Source organism: Nymphalis io, chromosome 1 (genome assembly GCF_905147045.1).
Source record: "Nymphalis io chromosome 1, ilAglIoxx1.1, whole genome shotgun sequence".
Classification (NCBI taxonomy): domain Eukaryota; kingdom Metazoa; phylum Arthropoda; class Insecta; order Lepidoptera; family Nymphalidae; genus Nymphalis; species Nymphalis io.
Window position 1 is genome coordinate 997,952 of NC_065888.1, and position 18,980 is coordinate 1,016,931.

Here is an 18,980-nt window from a genome sequence, read left to right on the forward strand (position 1 = left end):
AAGTGAAGAGTAACACTGACTACACCCTTGATCCTATCTAAAGAGCTGCTATTTAATATTTTTTTATTTAAACATCTATTGGCGCGCCTTGGGGATGAGACAGACTCCGCTGGCTCGCATGACGGCAAACGGCATTACACCATCGGGCGTTATGCATTTGTTTCAGTCACTAAACTCCGTGTTAATTTATTTTATTTTACTTCATATTTATTTACCTATTATACGACAATGTCGTAGTATCACAATTATTACAGATTTATTATTATTATTTCAATGTAACTATGCAGTGTTTGCTTTGTTCCGCCGGCTTAAGTCGATCTTTATGATATTTAATTTTCAAAGAATAGTATATTTCATATGGCGATAGGATATGTACACAAAAAAAAACTATTAAATATCAAGCAATATATTCCAACATTACAAAATAGTTATAACTTAACAAAATGCATTCAGCATTTAAGTAGATAAATGTTCTATGGACACAACAATCTCAAAGACGGCTCAGAAGAACTTGACTCCTTGACTCTCCTCAAATTCCATCAGTTCACACTTGCCCTTCACTTCAAGTGTTTTTAATGCTTTTACTAAAATATTCATATCTAGTCCATGAAATTCTGTAAAAAAAAATTACATACTATCAGTTATAGTTATTCTCTTTCACGATGAGGGATCGACTTTGTTTGTTGTAAATTATTGTGTTTGTGTGCGTAACCACAATCGTGACCGCGACGCGGTTATATATATATATATAGTAAATGTGAGTATAAAAAACAACCATCAACAACAAAACTAAAACAAAAAAACTTTAAAATTGTTAGTGTATATATTACAATTATAAGTTAAGTAAACTATTATAATATAAAAAAATATAAATAACAAAATAAAATATTCAAAAAATTGTCTGTGTCAAAAAATGTCCATTCAATTTTTAGGTTACCTATATCTGTACTAAGATATAAACCACCTTCATGCTGTGCTATGTTTATTTGAATGCATTAGTTTCAGATTCTACTAGTGTGATTTGGTTTACACTACATAACATCATTCTACAACCCACGGAACAGGGAAGTAGCTTTTAAAGTTGATGAAGAGGGTGGAAACCTCAAACCAAAATCGAGAACACAAACTCATATAAGATATAACACATACCTTCACCAACAGTGTTGTCACCTTCCCGTAACTCAAAAAGAGTACAGACGGAGTTATTCAAACCATTACAGCTCACCCAGCTGTATATCATATTACCCCATTCATCTAAAGAATGCCAATACACTTCCCAGACATTTTTACTCTTATCTACTGGTGCAGCTTTGCCAGCTTTAGCCATGTTTTCTAAAATAGTCAATAGAGATTCTGAGGACAGTTTTCTATTAATGGAGGCATTGTTAAATAAAGGACTATTATGTGTCTCTCTAATGTCTATGGTCGATTGCTTTGTGGCTTTTAAATAATCTGATATCAATTGCTGCCAAGCTTCTAACTGCTTGGATCTGGTTTCTGAATGTGGTTGAATTCTGGAACAAGTTAAAGAGGATATAAAACATAATTGTAATTTTAATTGGTAACATCAAATCATAATCCATTGCAGAACTCATATAACTCATTATAACAACTTATTGTATCATTAGAGTCATAACTTCACCATGTTCCCCAGTTTAAAAACACTGTTTTTAAATAGTTAGTAATATTTAGAGTATAGTTTTTTTTTTCAATACAATACAATTCACTATTCAACAAAATTACCGCCTAATTAATACGTAATCTTCAAAAACATTTACCACCTTACTTATAATTTTTTTCAATAGATAATTCGTTAAACAATCCTGTTTCTTCTTTTGATAATCAATTTAATAATGATAGATAACAACAAGTGTTTAACTAGACTGCCACAACATTTATAAGTAAGGCCATTAATAAAGTTATTTATTAAAAAAAAAAATTAAATAAGTTTAACAAAAATGACATCCTCAGTATTGTTTTTATTTTTCATTAAAAAATATACTTACACACTACTTTTTTTCATTTAGCTTTTTTTTTCATATAATTCTATTAACATTTGTTCAGTAGTTTTTCTTTTGGTCAATGATTTGATTGACTTTGGTTCCAAATCAGTTACAGATATTTTATATGATAAGCTTATATCTTTTAATGTAATAGATGGGTATAGTTCACTAGTTTGAGGTGACAAACATACCATTATAGAGCAGTCTTTTGCTACTGCAGATATCATGGCTAAATATAGTGGATCTATTGTTTCAAATAACTTGTTCCGATCATCCATGTTTATTAAATTAATATTTAACTCTTTCATATCTTTCAATAGCATGAAAACATATCGAAAATCTTCATTTGATGTTGAATTTAAATTTAATTTTTCAGACAATTTTTGCAAATTTAACAGTCTATGTAAGAAACAGTTAGCAGGGAGGTGCCCATCTTTATTACATTTCTCATTATTTGTGTCTATGTTCAATTCCTTACTTGATTCTTGAATTACAATATCAGAAATTCCATCACCTAGCAATATTTCAGTAATTAAATCCAAAAATATATTTAAGGTATTAAAAGAAGATGTATTTTTTATTATCATTTCAAAATCTTTTACATTTGATTTTTCATTATAAACAATATTTCCATCCTTAAATAGTTTTAAGTTATTTTGTGGATTTTTAATCAAGTTTAATATTGCTTTCCTCATTCTCTTTCTATCTCCAGAAAATAGGTCTAGTGGACAATAGCTACTTATGTATTCAACTTCATTTTCTTGTAATTTTAAAAGTTGCTTTAGACAATAGTAGCATTTTGAATATCTACTAAAATTCCCTGCCATAAAACCTTCTTTTGGCTTAATCTCTAAGCAATAGTTTTCACTATTATGTGATATTATTGTCAAATTCGGGGCTTTAATGGCAAATTGACTGAAATTAGATTTTACCCGTCTTTGTTTCGGTCGAACATTGAATAGGTCTTTAGATAGTTTTAATATATCTTCTGATGAAAGTTTAATTATCTCTTCTCTATACTGATAATAACCGAATAATAAAGGTATCATAACAATGTTTACAAAATTTACAGAATTCCGGATAATTTCCATATTTTTCACTGTTCTTCCATCTTCTTTAATAAGTCTTATGACATAGTCCGTATTTAATATACTTATAACGACGTGAACATTCCCCTCGTTTAAGTATTTCACCGCATTACCAAATACACTCATTGTGAATTCAAACAATATTTCTTAAATTATATTTACAAGAAATAGGTTTACTTACGTAAAGAAAGGAGGAAAGTTATACTGCCAGGGCCACGATATTTCTGCCATTATTTGTAAATTTACTAACGTTTGTGAAATTATATTTTAAAACAAAATAAATGTATTGTTCTGACGAATTAAATCAATGTTTCAGTGTTTTTCATCCCTTTATATTATTATTGTTACAAAATACAAATTACAAGGAAATGATTCATTTATGTCAAATTGACAATTGTCAATTATTGTCTTGTCAAAATGTAAACAAACAAAAAATGACGCTTAAAACATAAAATATATATTTCTTAAATACTGGCATATTTATTTAAAATGGGTATTGTTTATTTTTAGCATTACAATTGACAAAAGCTTTAAGCATAACACATTTAGTAGCATTAAAAGTAAAACAGATGTGTTTTATCTTATTTTGAGTCTGTCCGACTGATTGCAGACTTACAGAGCAGGGCGATTTGTTTTGACAGCTCAAAAATTTTGGTACCTACAACTTTAGTTTTCTTACTGCAATAATTCTAAAAGCTAGTCAGTTTAGTGTTATTTATGTTTAAAAGTCACGAATCATTTTATTATTTTTAAGAATATTTAGTTAGCATACAATGATAACGCTTAATAGAAAGTTAAAAAAGGAACATACGGAGACGACCAATGGGGTTAAAATTGAACCTATAAAAAGAATATCTGTTAGAGACAAGTTATTGGTAAAAGAAGTGCAAGAAATGAATGAAAATCTTCCTGTAACGTGTTCTGTACATTTTGAAGATCCTAACGTTTTAAACGAATTTATTTTAACTGTAGCTCCTGATGAGGGTTACTGGTGTGGGGGCAAATTTAAATTTAGTGTATTTGTTACCGAAGATTATAATATGGCGGTAAGTTAAATAAACACAAAACGATTATTTTCAATTTAACAAAAGTCGATTTGTTTAATATTATTGTCTACATATTTTTCAGCCTCCAAGAGTAAAATGTCTTACTAGACTGTGGCATCCCAATATAAATCTGGATGGAGAAATATGTTTATCATTACTTCGTCAAACCTCTATAGATGAACATGGCTGGGCACCGACTCGACGGCTTAAGGATGTAGTTTGGGGTCTTAATTCATTATTTACTGTAAGTTTATTAAGTCTTTTAGATTACTAATGACAACCTATCATAATTTTTTATTGACTTGATATAGATATGAATGAGTTACACCAATGTCACTGAGTGTAGGCGTTGGATACTGTAGACCACTTATAATAATTACTTAACAACAAATTTATAGTGGTAGTTGTAAATGTAAGGTGCTTATATGGATCAATTAGAAGAGGATCATATAATTTAAATGCATGTATATATAAAGTAGATATTTATTATTATATTATATTTTAATTGTTTATTTAACAATATACAGCTTATAATTACAATTATTAAAGCGAGTCCAGTGATTTAGGCATAAACCTGTCTTATGGAAGTCAGTTGTTTTTATTTTGTAAAAAAAAAAACTTTGTCTTTATAATTTTTATCTATGTAGCAAAACATTAACCTATCTATGTATGATCCTATAAGCATGAATTTTCAAATTAGATACATTGATTTACTTGGTGATAGAGCTTTGTACAAGTCCATTTGGGTACTGACAAGCCAAAGGGACAAAATATTTTAGTTCCCAAGGTAGGTGGTGCAGTAGAGCAATAAGAAATGATTTGTATTTCTTACAGCACCAATATCTATATTTGCTAGTAATCACTTGCCATTAAGTGGGCTATTAACCTGTTGGCCTGCCTATGATATAAAAAAAGTACATTTTAGGTATTTGGAAATTTAGTTACTTAGACAATGAACATTTATAATACAATTATAAATTAAGTTATTACGCTGTTGTAATAATATCTGTTTTCATTACAGGACTTACTAAATTTCGAAGATCCCTTAAACATAGAAGCAGCAGAAATGTACAAAGTGAATAAAATTGAGTTTCATTCAAAGGTTGTAGAGTATATCGCAGTGTCGAAAGCCAAGAGATGAGAAAAGTTCTTCCCCGTTAATTTTAATAACAATCTTTAGCTATTATAGAGGACTTCACACATCCACAGATTTTATTGTGTATTGTTAGGCATAGTGTAATGAATACTCCAAAACAGTGATAACTTTAAACTATGTAAAATTATAAATAATAACTGTTGACCTATACATAATATTTGTTGGTGTTCTTTGTATTTCCATCGAGAACTGACTAGGTAATAAAGTAAGTTATGAATTTAAATGTTTGATGTAATATTTCACTTGTACAAGAGGGAAGCAATAATATTATGCGACAGAGCGGTTGGATTAAATCTGAAAAAAATAGAAACTGTTGTTAACATTGTTGCAGGTTAATTTGTCTGGTTTATTTCTCAATTTGCCTCTAGAACTATGCACTTTATATATTTGAATCATCATAAATACTTGTTATAATTCTGTGGCCTAATGCTGAAATGCCCAATATCAATAATCCTCACTTTTGGTAATTAAAATAGATACAATGAATAGATGTCGCCTGTTAAATATGTGGTTTTTTGTGTATTAGTAATACCAAGTTTATGCTGTTTTAGCGTAAAATTATATTTATTATAAATGATTCGACAAATGGCAAAATGTTTTAGTAAAAAACGTATTTTCGCCTTTTTAGAACCAGGTCGTAGAATTATTTATGATCATTGTGATGATAATATAATTATAATTATTTGTATATGAAGCTGTAATGGAGTATAATGGCTATTGTTGATGCACTATTTAAAACAAACCTACAACTATATTTTTGGCCAATGTTGTTTATTTTGTCCAATAGATTTTTACAATGATTACCAAAATTAATTAAAATAAATGTATAAACTATATAAACCATTGTAATAACTAGTAACAATCTCCTAATAACTATCAAAATCTCAATTCATGATTAATTTAACCTGTTAACAATCAAAGTGATGTTATACGCTACGTAATTCTTTAAACTTTAATTATATCATTTAAATAGAACCATGTGGACTCTGAATGTCGTCTATATGTTTATACTTAAATGACAATGTTTGATTAAGAGGTTGCAAAATGGTCGAGTGTTTCTTCGCAGTTTATGCCAAACTTATCCCCCTGGGCCCAGACAACCAGCTGACATGTTATTTTTAGAAAATAGACAGTATTATTGACACTGACACATGAAGGCACGACATCAAGTAGCGAAAACAGAAACCAATTTCTCAGTTTATTAAATAATTAACATTTATAACAATTATGCAACTCCTAAGGGTAATAAATTATACATTCTTATAATTTTTAAATTATTTAAGAAGTCCATTCTCATAGTGCTAAAGTTATGCTGTTTTCAAAAACTAATTTTGTCGCCCGCAAGTATATTATTATTTTTTTTATTTTATTATTTATGTACGAATGATGTTCTTAATACATTACAAAAGAAAGCTTATATATCTATAAGAGATTTCTTCCAGCTACCTAAGAGTGTATGTAATATTGGGTTTGTCAAAATATATCTGATAATTTATAATATCATAATAATATTTTGGGTGAATATTGTTAAAAATTTTAACGAAATTCTCCTACAGGGTTCTACACCCGGTCAATGGAAGAATGCGATTGTCACGATACTTTATAAGAAAGGCGACAAAACAAAACTGACAAACTACAGTCCAAAAAGCCTTCTCTCTCAGGTCTACAAACTGTTTGCTAAAGTCCTGTGCCACCGACTCGCTAACACCCTCGACGAATATCAACCTATCGAGCAAGCTGGCTTCCGGAGTGGATACTCAACTATGGACCACATCCCTACTGCTAGCTACCCTAGCTGTCAAGCAGCTAATGAAGAAGTGCAATGAGTATAACCGACCCCTGTGCTTTGCCTTCGTTGATTACGAGAAGGCTTTCGACAGTGTCGAACATTGGGACGTGTTTCAATCTCTCTATCGCTGCGGTATTGACAAGCGATACGTAGGTATCCTCCGAGAGCTGTACAAATTCGCGACTATGCAGGTGCGTATGCACAAAAACACCAACCTCGTGTCTGTTGACAGAGGGGTCCAACAAGGCGATAACCTCTCGCCGAAACTCTTTAATACCGTCTTAGAAGATCTGTTGAAGACGCTGGATTGGAGGGAGAGAGGTATCAATATAAACGGAACACGCATGACGCACCTTAGGTTCGCGGACGACTTGATTCTTGTCGCCGAGAGCACCAAAGAACTTCAACTTATGTTAGCAGATCTGCAAGAAGTTTCACTGAGGATCGGTCTGAGGATGAACATGTCCAAGACTAATCGCCACATACGTGCACCTATCATAATCGTAGGTAAGGACACCGTACAGGTGGTCAGCGATTATATCTATCTTGGACATCGTTTATCATTTGATCGAAAATCTCAAATACAGGAGATCGAACGACGTATTGGATTAGGGTGGGCTGCTTTTGAAAAGCTCGAAGATACGTTGACATCCCAACTCCCATAATGCCTCAAGACCAAGGTGTTTAACCAATGTGTCTTGCCTATATTCACCTACGGTGCCGAAACATGGACGCTTACTAAGCATAACATGCACAAAATAAAAGTGACACAAAGGGCGATGGAGCGTGCTATGCTAGGCATCTCCCTTGTTGATCGTGTACCAAACGCAGAAATCCGACGAAAGACAAAAGTCGAAGATATTGGGAAGCGTATTACGAGGTTAAAGTGGAGATGGGCTGGACACTTGGCCAGACGAGAAGACGGAAGGTGGACTAAAGTCGTCACGGAGTGGTGGCCTAGAGAAGCAAAAAGGCCAGTGGGCAGACCACCCGCCCGATGGTCAGACGATTTTAAGAAGATGGCGGGCGCTCAATGGATGCGACTAGCACAGGACCGGGAGAACTGGCGCGCCTGTGAGGAGGCCTATGTCCAGCAGTGGATTAATGTGGGCTGAATATGATGATTGTCAAAATAAATAATATTTATTATATCCGCTCAAACCCAGACCCCATTTATGACGTTCCTGTTTTTAGTGTATAAAGAGCGCTTAAGTGGACCGACTAGTTTTTGCCTTTGCTATGCCTGTACATACTATAATTTTATTAATCTGAATAACTTTAAATGGTTTCCATTTACTAATATTTCGGAAGCAAAATTTCATTTATTTATTTAAATATTGTATTAAAAAAGCGAATGAATTGATATCAACAATTCCGTACATTTTAAATTAATTTGAAAAAATGATTAAATAATGTACAGAAAATATGTTAGTGTTAAATGTATTTAAATAATATTCATATGAATCATCATTTTGTATGATTGTTAATATAATGAGAAAACAAAGCAATAAACAGATATATATTATGGTAATGAAATAGCTAAAAGTAATCAATATAAAAGTCTTTGATATCAATAATGTAGTTTTTATTTCTGCATATCAATTTGTCCTATGTAAATGGGCTATTTATCAATTTTATAGTAGTATAGCCCTTGAGCAGATTTTGCTGACGGTACGAACTCAAAGTAAAAAGTATTCAAGTAAAACTCAAAATCTTTATTGTATATAGAAACGTTGCACTTGCTTATTTATTGACAAAAATCTACCACCGGTTCGAAAAAAAATAGCCTAGACCTTGAAAGAACCGGCGAGGAGAAATAGGTATTGCCATTATGGGTATCCTATTGGATTGGGCTCATGGACCGAGCCCGTGGTTTTAATCAAAAGACAAAGATAAAACTACAATGGTGAAAGGAATGGCTGAAAGTAAAATATAGTTACCTTAATAATGGGACTTTAAATCTAGTTCACTTGACATTTAGATAAAAAATGTTAACATCATATTATTATACTATTCATATTATTAAATGTGGTATTTATATAATTACAATCTGACATATCGATATTATGTATAAGTATGCAAGATTTGCGCCCACGACTTTTGCGTACGTACAAAAATGTAACGTGAAGCCTTATAAACTAAACTTATCAAAATAGTACAAACTTTACTATTATATTTATAAAAGCGTTTATAAATTTCAACTTTTATTATATGTGTTATTAAAAATGTGTTTCAGCTGTTTAAATGTCATCTGAGAATCGTATAGTTTTATTATTTTTTTATAATATAAGTACATAGGTAATTAAAAAATACATTTGCTTAATTTTTAAATACCTAACCAAACCACTGTGTTGTCACTATATATCTCTTGTCTTATTTGTTATTTCGTGTGGCTAGGTTTGCTTATTGGCCACCAGAGGTCGTAATATGTTAATCTTTATATAAGGATGAAATAAATGTACTTTTTTACATATTCAAAGCGTAAAAACTAACTCGCTTTCGTGTCGTGATTAGTCTCTCCAGCTGAAAATCATAAGGTTGCGTTTAAAGTTAGTGTTTCTTAGTGAAGAAATACTGGTTAGTATGAATCCGGTGCTTGCTGGTGGGGTCGTGTTGCTGACCCAGCGCACAACTACAAAAGAGAGTCTTCGAGATTAGCTGTGGCTGAAATTAATTGGCGTAACATCCTGAAGAGAATAACATCAGCCTTCATGATGACCACGCCCGTCCTGCCAAGAGCGTATCGACTAAGAAGTAAACTGGAGACAGTCAAATAATACTACACTTTGAGAAAATTTATTTTATTCACCTCAATAATACTGAAGCAAAATTAATCGTATAAATAAATAATAAAAGTTTTATTTATGAATACACTTAAAGATAACAACATTCGAAATACATTTTTGACTAGAATAATTTAGCGTGACGGCGGTTAAACAAAAATGATTGGATAGATTATTTAAAAACAGTATTTTTTTTAATTGATGGTGTCAATGAACATAGATGACACGAAATTATTTTTTTTCTAAAACAGCTTGTGTCAATTTGTTCAATTTCTAATAAGTTGAGTCATTTGTTATATTAGTTTACAAAATTAATCGTCTATTTACAACGAAGAAATAATTTTATATAATTAATTAAGATTTTATAAATTTATATGCTTATGCTTAAGATATATATAAAAAAACTTTTTTTTTATTTTACATCTAAAAAAACAATAAATAATATTTAAATCATAAATTAACCCGGGAACATTTTATCAGATTAAAAATTATTCGATAAGTAATTTAATCGTATATTAATTAATTGGTCCTAAGCCCTGCATGAGGATGGTCGGTGGTCAGCGGCTTGAGAATGTGGTGAGCAGCTCGTCGGTGATGCTGTTGGACCTGGTGAGGATGCGCGGTGATCCGAACGACGCTAGTGTGTCCGCTTGTGACGCTTCTCGGGATTTGCGTTCGTGGTATTCGTCGGAGAATTCCTGAATTACATTTACCATTGAATTTATGCGAACTGTTTCAAATACGTCGTTGTCAAATATAAATTTGATTTTGAAATATAATCAAGGAAATCAAAAAGCATAATTGTAATTAATTAAAATATTTTTTCCTGATGAAATAGGTACGCTATTTCACTTATAATTAAATTATCATTGCATGTTTCATAAGGATTTAACATAAATTGTTACAAATCAATCGAGTTATTAAAGCCTTAGAGAAACCTTTAGCCTGCTGGAGATGAAGACGGCTCTTTCTCGCTTGCGTTGCGTAAAGTCTGAATGTGCGAGCCAGCGGTGCTCGTAGCACTCCTCCGCCGTCGGCCGCTTCAGTGGGACCTTCTTGAACACCAACATCAGGAAGCGCGTTGCCTCCTGGGTACATTCGTTACATTCAAACTAACCCGTTCCTCTGAATACTAAAATCGTTTAATTCAGCTGGTAATCATTGACGCCATTCGTGAAAAGCTCAAAAGGTTTTTTTTTATAAAGTGTGTTATAATTTTAAAGAAGTCTTAATATAATCTTAAAATCTTAGCATAATAATACATCAAATATAATAAGTAGTTCTAAAACGTACATTGATCATAGACATTTCATAAATAACTTTTTTTTCATGCCCAAGCTCAACGAACCTGCGTGATCTCCTTATAGAGGTGTTCGAAGCGATAACGAACGAAAGAGATATTTTGCTTGGTCTCCGCGTCGTCGGATCCGCGGAAGGGGGAGACTCCGGACAGAAGAATGTAGGCCAGCACGCCCAGGGACCAGATGTCGGTCTGCGGGTATGCCGCCTCGTCGTTTATGATCTCCGGTGCTGAATAAGAGAAACATTCATATGAATGCTATAATTTATGTCAGAAATATCGGTATTTATTTTAATATATATATTTTTTTACCTTTATATTCCAGTTCGCCGACTTGCGGTACACTGGTACCAAGCTTGGTGACTCTGTGTGCTGAACCGAAGTCTATCAGTTTAACTTGGATAGACCGGACCGAAGCCATGACTACGTTATCGGGTTGTAAGTCCAGATGGCAATATCCTCGCCAGTGGAGGTACTGCAGACCGTCTAGAGCTTGCGTAATTATTGTAGCTACCATCTGCTCAGAGTAGTCGTGTCGGCTCGAGAGGTAGGTTAAGACATCAGCGCCCTGCAGCTTTTCTAGAATCAGGGCCGCAACAGGAGAGCCGGGTATCTGGTAAGCTCCTAATAAATTCGATATTCTTTCATGCCTTAGCTTTCTCAAACAATTGAACTCCCTCTGCACTTGGACCTCGGTTTCCGGTCTGACCTCCAGGATCTTCGCCACAACCACACTGTCGGTCGTCTTATCGACGCCCTTCACGACAATCGAGAACTTTCCTCGCCAAAGTTCTGATATGAAACTGTAGCGTTCTGAAAAGTTCTGTGTCGCGTCCCAGTCTATTGGATTTTCTTCCGTCGCATAGTCTAATTTCGGTCTATCTTCATATAAAACAATCTCCTGCCCCGACTCTGTTATCTGCTGTAGATGCCTCATCGCTTTTGTGACTTCAATTTTTGGTGTTCCGGCCGCCTTAGTCTTGATAAGATTCGTTGGTATTCCTTTGTCGCTCCATCCAATTCTATTGCGGGACGACAGTCTGAACTGGTAGCTTGTATCTGGCTCGAGGTCTCTAACGACGAAGAACTCATGGTCGATGTTTTCGGCCACCGTATTCCATTCTACACTGTCACCCTTCTTGTACTGGAGGCTGTAGCAGACTACGGGCGAATTGCCATCATATTTCGGTTGCTTCCAACGCAGGAGTACTTCCTTATCAGATACGTCTGTGGCCGTTGGACTGTCCGGTGCATCCGGATTGGTCGCCTCTACAATTCTTGTTCGTGCAACCGTCTGTCCGACCTTATTCCTAGCGACGACCTTGTAGAACCCTATATCATGGTGCATTGCGGGGTCAAACTTGAGAGTTGATCTTCCTTCCTCGTCTTCGATAATCTTGATACGCTGTCCCTCCGCGATGACCATGTCGTTTTTGAACCACTGGATGACTGGCTTAGGGTCGCCGACGGCGTAGCAAGAGAGCTGTGTCTGTTCGCCCTCCTGCACCGGAAGCACTTGTGGCTTTTCTCTAAAGAAGGGCAGCTGGCCATCCTTCTTGGATTCCATGAATGCCTGTGCCTCTGCGTAGCTGTCTAGTCTCGTTCCGAGTTCGTGTCGGAGGCGTCGGATAGTGTAGCTCTCGGAGCCGTAGTTGTTGATCCTCTCTCGTCTTTCGTCGTCGATTTCCTCGTCCATAATGTCGGTGAATCGTCTACGCTCGCGGATAATAGGTGTCTGAGAATAATATATGGTATATGAGTAAAATTACTGTACTGAAATTAATAAAATGAGAAAAAAAAACAACTAAATACGTCGAAATAATATATATTGTGTTTTACGGTTTTTTTAAAAATATTTGTTTGGTGAAGATGATAGAATACGACACGTTTATAAACAATTTGAAGGTTCGTTATTAGACACATGATATTTGAGTTAATTGTTTTATCTTACCCGAGGGTCGTACGAGTCTTGTATGCTGAGGCTGTATCCTGGTGAGCGGTGGCAGGCCACTTTCATGTACTCGCGAAGCCGAACCGGGAACTGGGTGTCTCTCAGTTGCAGCAGATACGTGTCTGGACCGTTTTGGTAACTGAGAATCAAATATTTAATTCAATTTTCATATCAATACTATTTTGACGGATTTAAGTTTTATATTTTACTAAGGTTAGAAAAAAATAATTTTAATTTGTAATATGCAGTCCCAAGACAACAACGACATTAATATTAAAAGTAAATACATGTTAAATGTACAAACTAAGGACGATAGAGACCCAAACTAAAAAAATATTTTTTATAATATATCAAAATCACACGTAGGTATTTTAAGACTGTTAGAGAAATAACGTAACTTCTGTTGCAATATTAAAAAATATGTGATAAATATTTATAGCTGGTAATACTTACTGGCTCTCGGATTTGGCAGATACCTCCCAGTCGGGATGCTCCCATTGCTTGAATTTGATATCCCAATCTCCAGGTTTCCTTTCGTGGGATACGCTGTCACGGTCTGGGGTTGCTGATAATTGAAATATTGTGTATAATAACTATTTTGTTTTATTTAAATATTACGTAATGTTCAAAAATAATTAATTTAGTATGTTTACAATGTATTTACAATGTCAATCAATTTGTTCATGTAATTCAATCAAGTACTACTTTAATTAATAAAATCAATTTACTATTCTACTATGTTACATACCTTCGGGGGTGTATATTTCCCCGGGCGGGTAGACCATTTTGGAGGGATGGTCGAAGGCACCGCTCAATGGCCGGCGACGGAACCACGTGCGGCACTGCGCATTGCTCGTCCAGTCTCTGTAGGCAATTTATTTAAAGTAATAAATTAGTAATAAACAACACCAACAACAGTCATCGGTTGTCGATGGTAAAATGTAAAGGCAAGATAATATAATCGAGAACGACTCACCTGTAGAGGTTATAGTAATTCCGGAGCCTGTCCGTAGCGATGACGTACTCGTCCTCGTAGATCCTGTCGGCGCGCTGCAGCCAGGGGTGCGCCAGCGCCGCGTCCACGTCCAGGCGGTCGTGCCCGCGCAGCTGCAGCAGGCGCGAGATGAAGTCGCGGCTCTCGGCGCTGAAGCGCGCCCACCACGCCTCGTCGTGCCACGCCCACGCGCCGGCGCGCACGTTGCCCAGCGTCTCGCGGTCGTCGGCGCCGCGGAAGGGCGAGTGGCCGCTGAGCAGCACGTACGTGATGACGCCCACGGACCACATGTCGGCCGCGAACGACACGCCCTCGCCGCTGGCGACCTCGGGCGACACGAACTCGGGCATGCCGTAGTCGAGCGACGCGTACTTGTTCATCTGGATGCGGCGGGACAGGCCGAAGTCGCAGATCTTCAGAAGGTCGCTGCCCGCGTGCGAGAGCAGCAGCTCGCCGATCTTAACGTTTATTTAGTGTTATATATTGTCGCTACTTTTCTTCGTCTAGAATACTAGCAATGTCAGCTTGCAAAGATTTACTAATGCATACATTTGGTGGTCCGGACGTAATTCAGCTAATTTCCATTTTAAATGCTTAAAAATCCAATCACCTCAGTAAAACCACCGATTTTATTAAAAAAAATGTTTATACGTTTTGAAGAATAACATCTCCGTTATATATTCAAACGTGTTTAATTTTATTTCACTCACAGTAAGCCCGAGGTGGGCGACACTGTTGTCGTGCATGTGCTTGAGTCCCCTCAGCAGCTGCCGCACGTAGCCCGCCACCTCGCGCTCCGTGTAGCCTTGACTGCGCAGCAAACGGTCTCTGCGCGACGACAATTTTATGTAATTATTGGAGCATTCGAGAAATAAAACTAAGTAGGCACTTATTTTGACAATAAATATAAATATTGAAACATTCAGCCAGTGCTCACCGGACGAGCTCCCCGCCCGCCGCCAGCTCCGTCACGAGCGCCAGCGTGTGGTCGTGCTCGTAGGCGTCGTAGAGCCGCACGAGGTGTCGGTCGTTCAGTATGTTCATGATGTCCAGCTCGTTCTTCATGAACGGCTTTAGATCCGAGTGTCCGTGCATTATCTTGGCGGCGTAGTTGCGACCTGACCGTTTATAAGAATGAGGGCGTTAATTTATTATTTACATTTTAATACAAGTTATACTTGTGTACTGCGTTTTAATAGTCGCTTAGATATTTATTGGGAAACAGTTTAATTTTGTCGCTTTTGCTTTCTCGTAAATTAGGAGCAACTGTGGCATGTGACGTTGATGCAGGTTCTTTGAAAATATTTTCTTTAATTATAATAAGGCAGCTTGATTGATTGTAACCAGCTTAATGATACAATAAAATATTATTTTTTTAAATAAATATTAACTATATATTTACACATACATCAATCAATCAATCAACAGCCAATCGTTGTCCACTGCTGAACATAGGCCTCTCCCAAGGTGCGCCAAAGCTCCCTGTCCTCCGCCTTCCGCATCGGTCCTACGACATACGTGACCAGCCCACTGCCACTTCAGCCTGCTAATTTTGCAAGCTATGTCGGTGACTCTGGTTCTTTTCCGGATAATCTCATTTCTGATTTTATCCTTCAAAGATACTCCGAGCATAGCTCGCTCCATAGCACGCTGAGCGACTTTGAATTTGTGGACTAGTCCCGCAGTTAGTGTCCACGTTTCGGCACCGTATGTCATGGCAGGTAAGACGCATTGGTTGAAGACTTTCGTCTTCAAACATTGCGGTATAGACGACTTGAGGACTTGACGAAGGTTGCCAAATGCTGCCCATCCCAAGCGAATTCTTCGATCGGCTTCCTTCTCGAAGTTGTTCCTACCGACTTGTATTATCTGTCCTAGGTAGCTATATTCACTAACAACTTCGAGAGGTTTCCCCTCGACGTATATCGGTCCCGGCACGACATGCCTATTGAACATGACCTTGGTCTTGTCCAAGTTCATACCGAGACCGACACACCGGGAAGACTCGCCTAGGCTACGCAGCATTTCGGTGAGTTGTTCCAGCGACTCTGCTATGATGACGATATCGTCGGCAAATCGAAGGTGTGAGATGTACTCGCCGTTTACATTGACTCCATACCTAGTCCAATCCAGCGTTTTGAAAACGTCTTCCAACGCGTTGGTGAACAGTTTCGGGGATATTACATCCCCCTGTCTCACCCCTCTGCGCAGTTGGATCGCCTTCGTCTTACAGTCCTGGATGTGGACAGTCATTATAGCGACGTTGTACAGATATCTCAGTACCTCGACATATCTCCAATCGATATGACATCTCTGCAATGAGTCGAGCACTGCCCAGGTTTCGATGGAGTCGAAGGCTTTCTCGTAGTCCACAAATGCCATACACAGCGGCTGATTGTACTCTTCGGTCTTCTGCACAATCTGCCGAACAGTATGGATGTGGTCCACGGTGCTGTAGCCTGATCGAAAGCCGGCTTGCTCTGGGGGCTGGAACTCGTCAAGTCGTCTGGCGAGACGGTTCGTGACGACTCTTGAGAACAGCTTATACACGTGACTCAGGAGGGAGATTGGTCTGTAGTTTTTCAAGACGGTTTTATCACCTTTCTTGAAAAACAGTACCACCTCACTCCCGCTCCACGTTTCCGGGGTCTTGCCATGTTGGATGACAGAATTAAAGATGCTTGCTAGCTCTTTCAGGACCGGAGTCCCGCCTGCCTTAAGCAACTCTGTTGTGATTCCGTCATCTCCCGGAGCTTTGTTGCTTTAAGCTGTTCTAGAGCCGCCCTAATCTCTCCTTGGTCAACGACCGGGAGCTCCTCGGAGTAATGGCGCATAAGAGGGGCGCGCTGGTCATCAATACTGATTCCCACGGGTTTATCCGATCTTGAAGAGAACAACTGCCCATAAAACCTCTCTACTTCTCCGACAATCTCAGGCCTAGAGGTAACGACCCCACCATTTTCAGTTTTAAGTTTTGTCAGACGCGGCCTCCCAAACTTGCGAGCGAACACTTTCGATCCCCGATTTTGCTCAATCGCAGCCTTGATGGCACGGGTATTGGAGCGTCGGAGATCGCGTCGCGTCAGCGTTTTTATTGTTCGGTTTAAGGCCTTATCTGACAAAAACGATGGTAGTTCTCGTCGTTTTCTCATGAGCTCGAGTGTCTCAGCAGAGAGTTTTGGTGCGTTGTCTCTTCTCTGTGGCGGAAAACACTTGCGGGATGTGTTTTGCAGTATTTTGACCAGCGTGTCGGTTCTCTCATCGATGCTGCTTATGGTTTCCAACGCGGTGAATTGATTTTGAAGTTCCATTTGGAAATTTTCGGAGCCTTGAGCAGCTTGGAGCATGGTAGGTCGGAGAGTAGACCTCATCATTCTCGATCTTTCGGCTTTTAAGTTGATATTTAGAGTGCCTCGAACCAAGCGGTGATCACTTCCGGTATTAAACCTGTTGATCACTGAAACATCTCTAAATATGTGCCTTTTATTCGAAATGATAAAGTCTATCTCGTTCCTTGTCACGTTATCGGGGCTGCGCCAGGTCCACCTCCTATGAGGCTTCTTTTGAAAGAAAGAATTCATCAAAAAAAAGCCCCTGCGCTTCGAGAAAGTTTACCAGCATTTGCCCCCTGTGATTTCTGCAGCCCAAGCCGTTATCTTGTACTCCCACTAGCATTAAAGTCTCCCATAACGACATTGTAGTGGGCCTTCGAGGTGTCGTTGAGGGCCTTTTACACATACATGTAAGTATATATTTACATTCATTTTAATGAACTACGATTTCTATAATATATTACTAAAGTAAATGTCGTATGTTCTAAGCCGTAAAGATCACTCACCGCTCGTGCGCTCTGCGGCGTGGTAGACGACGCCCTGCACTCCGCGGCCGATCTCGTCGCCCAGGTCGTAGTAGTCGCCGAAGGGTTTTGAGCTCGCCTTGATGCGAGGTGGATACTCGCGAATCCTACAATACGATTTGCATATAAAATGTAACCGAAGATTGTGTTCGAGAGTTAAAATATACATATTGGGACCTACCTAGCGGAGTAGTCGTGCTCGCTCTCCTCGACGTACAGCATGGCGGAGGCGCTGACCGCGCCCGCCACGTTACGCGCAGACACGGAGTACAGACCCTCGTCCTTCAACATCACGTCGCTGATAGTCAGCACCACCGTGTCCGGTTCGATGAAGTGCATCTGAGACGAAATATCAGAGTGAAATAAGTAAATCTTACGAGTAATTCATGATAAATATTACAATCTTAAAATATTAAATGCGAAATGATCGTATACGCCCGTATCGTGCATATGAAGAGACAGGAGCGTCAGCAAAGGTTTGAAAGTATCAATAATAGCATATTTTCGAACGTTACATCACAGAGGTCACACAAAGTATCGACGCTCACCTTGACCCTGGAGCTCTGCGCCAGCGGCTGCCAGTCCTTGTACCACTTGATGTCGGGGAAGGGCACGCCGGCCACGCGCGCCTCGATGCGCGCCAGGCGGCGCTGCAGCACCACGGCCTCCTCGGGGCGCCTGACGAAGGCGGGGTACTCCGCCAGCTGCAGCCGCACCCGCTGGCGCGCCTGCCCGTGCTCGTTGCTGGCCACGGCCTCGTACCAGCCCACGTCGCGCTCCAGCATCCTTTTTTCATCATTAGTGGTATTATTAACATTTTTTAAATTGTCCGCCGTCTTTTGTCCTTAAAACGCGAAATTTCTTTAAAGGTACAAAAAGCCGAGATGGCCAAGTGGTAGAACGCGTGAACGTTTTCATGTGCTTAATATGTAATTATAATTAAACATCAAAAACATCGCGAGTAAACCTGCATGTGTCTAATTTAACTGAAATTCTGCCACATGTGTATTCCAC

At 37.8% G+C, this 18,980-nt stretch overlaps 3 protein-coding genes across 15 annotated transcripts in view; 1 reads left to right on the plus strand and 2 right to left on the minus strand.

The window, feature by feature from the left end:
- Positions 1 to 390: 390 nt before the first annotated feature.
- Positions 391 to 3,473, minus strand: LOC126771295 (vacuolar protein-sorting-associated protein 25). 3 transcript variants are annotated; one of them, XM_050491120.1, is made up of 3 exons: positions 3,273 to 3,473; positions 1,150 to 1,514; positions 391 to 614 (listed from the first exon to the last, which is right to left on the minus strand). In XM_050491120.1, exons 1-3 carry the CDS (start codon positions 3,320 to 3,322, stop codon positions 502 to 504), a joined length of 528 nt encoding a protein of 175 aa, XP_050347077.1. In that variant the 5' UTR covers positions 3,323 to 3,473; the 3' UTR covers positions 391 to 501. The 3 variants fall into 3 exon arrangements, with proteins under 3 accessions (XP_050347077.1, XP_050347086.1, XP_050347068.1); XM_050491129.1 differs by lacking the exon at positions 3,273 to 3,473 and adding an exon at positions 2,007 to 2,162; XM_050491111.1 differs by lacking the exons at positions 391 to 614; positions 3,273 to 3,473 and adding an exon at positions 2,007 to 3,266 and having other exon boundaries at positions 1,225 to 1,514.
- A 247-nt stretch (positions 3,474 to 3,720) lies between these two features.
- LOC126771491 (NEDD8-conjugating enzyme UBE2F-like) lies at positions 3,721 to 8,887 on the plus strand. The gene is made up of 3 exons (XM_050491394.1): positions 3,721 to 4,137; positions 4,220 to 4,381; positions 5,159 to 8,887. The coding sequence occupies exons 1-3, from the start codon at positions 3,865 to 3,867 to the stop codon at positions 5,276 to 5,278; spliced, it is 555 nt and encodes a 184-aa protein (XP_050347351.1). The 5' UTR covers positions 3,721 to 3,864; the 3' UTR covers positions 5,279 to 8,887.
- A 980-nt stretch (positions 8,888 to 9,867) lies between these two features.
- The window catches only part of LOC126771012 (obscurin), a 113,930-nt gene continuing 104,817 nt past the window's right edge, over positions 9,868 to 18,980 (minus strand). For all 11 annotated transcript variants that reach the window (XM_050490737.1, XM_050490710.1, XM_050490719.1 and 8 more), the window contains 13 exons: positions 18,515 to 18,752; positions 18,148 to 18,305; positions 17,949 to 18,073; positions 15,048 to 15,228; positions 14,821 to 14,938; positions 14,093 to 14,568; positions 13,865 to 13,980; positions 13,570 to 13,681; positions 13,117 to 13,255; positions 11,478 to 12,900; positions 11,214 to 11,395; positions 10,804 to 10,953; positions 9,868 to 10,563 (listed from right to left, as the gene is read on the minus strand). In XM_050490737.1, the coding sequence (XP_050346694.1) occupies positions 10,423 to 10,563; positions 10,804 to 10,953; positions 11,214 to 11,395; positions 11,478 to 12,900; positions 13,117 to 13,255; positions 13,570 to 13,681; positions 13,865 to 13,980; positions 14,093 to 14,568; positions 14,821 to 14,938; positions 15,048 to 15,228; positions 17,949 to 18,073; positions 18,148 to 18,305; positions 18,515 to 18,752 (3,559 nt within the window). In that variant the 3' untranslated portion in view covers positions 9,868 to 10,422. The remainder of the gene's footprint in view (positions 10,564 to 10,803; positions 10,954 to 11,213; positions 11,396 to 11,477; positions 12,901 to 13,116; positions 13,256 to 13,569; positions 13,682 to 13,864; positions 13,981 to 14,092; positions 14,569 to 14,820; positions 14,939 to 15,047; positions 15,229 to 17,948; positions 18,074 to 18,147; positions 18,306 to 18,514; positions 18,753 to 18,980) is intronic.

Coding starts and splice junctions, on each gene's coding strand:
- LOC126771295 (XM_050491111.1), bottom strand. CDS start 3,217: ATGAGTGTATTTGGTAATGCGGTGAAATACTTAAACGAGGGGAATGTT.
- LOC126771491 (XM_050491394.1), top strand. CDS start 3,865: ATGATAACGCTTAATAGAAAGTTAAAAAAGGAACATACGGAGACGACC. Junction 4,138..4,219: donor CCGAAGATTATAATATGGCG/GTAAGTTAAATA, acceptor CATATTTTTCAG/CCTCCAAGAGTAAAATGTCT. Junction 4,382..5,158: donor GTCTTAATTCATTATTTACT/GTAAGTTTATTA, acceptor TTTTCATTACAG/GACTTACTAAATTTCGAAGA.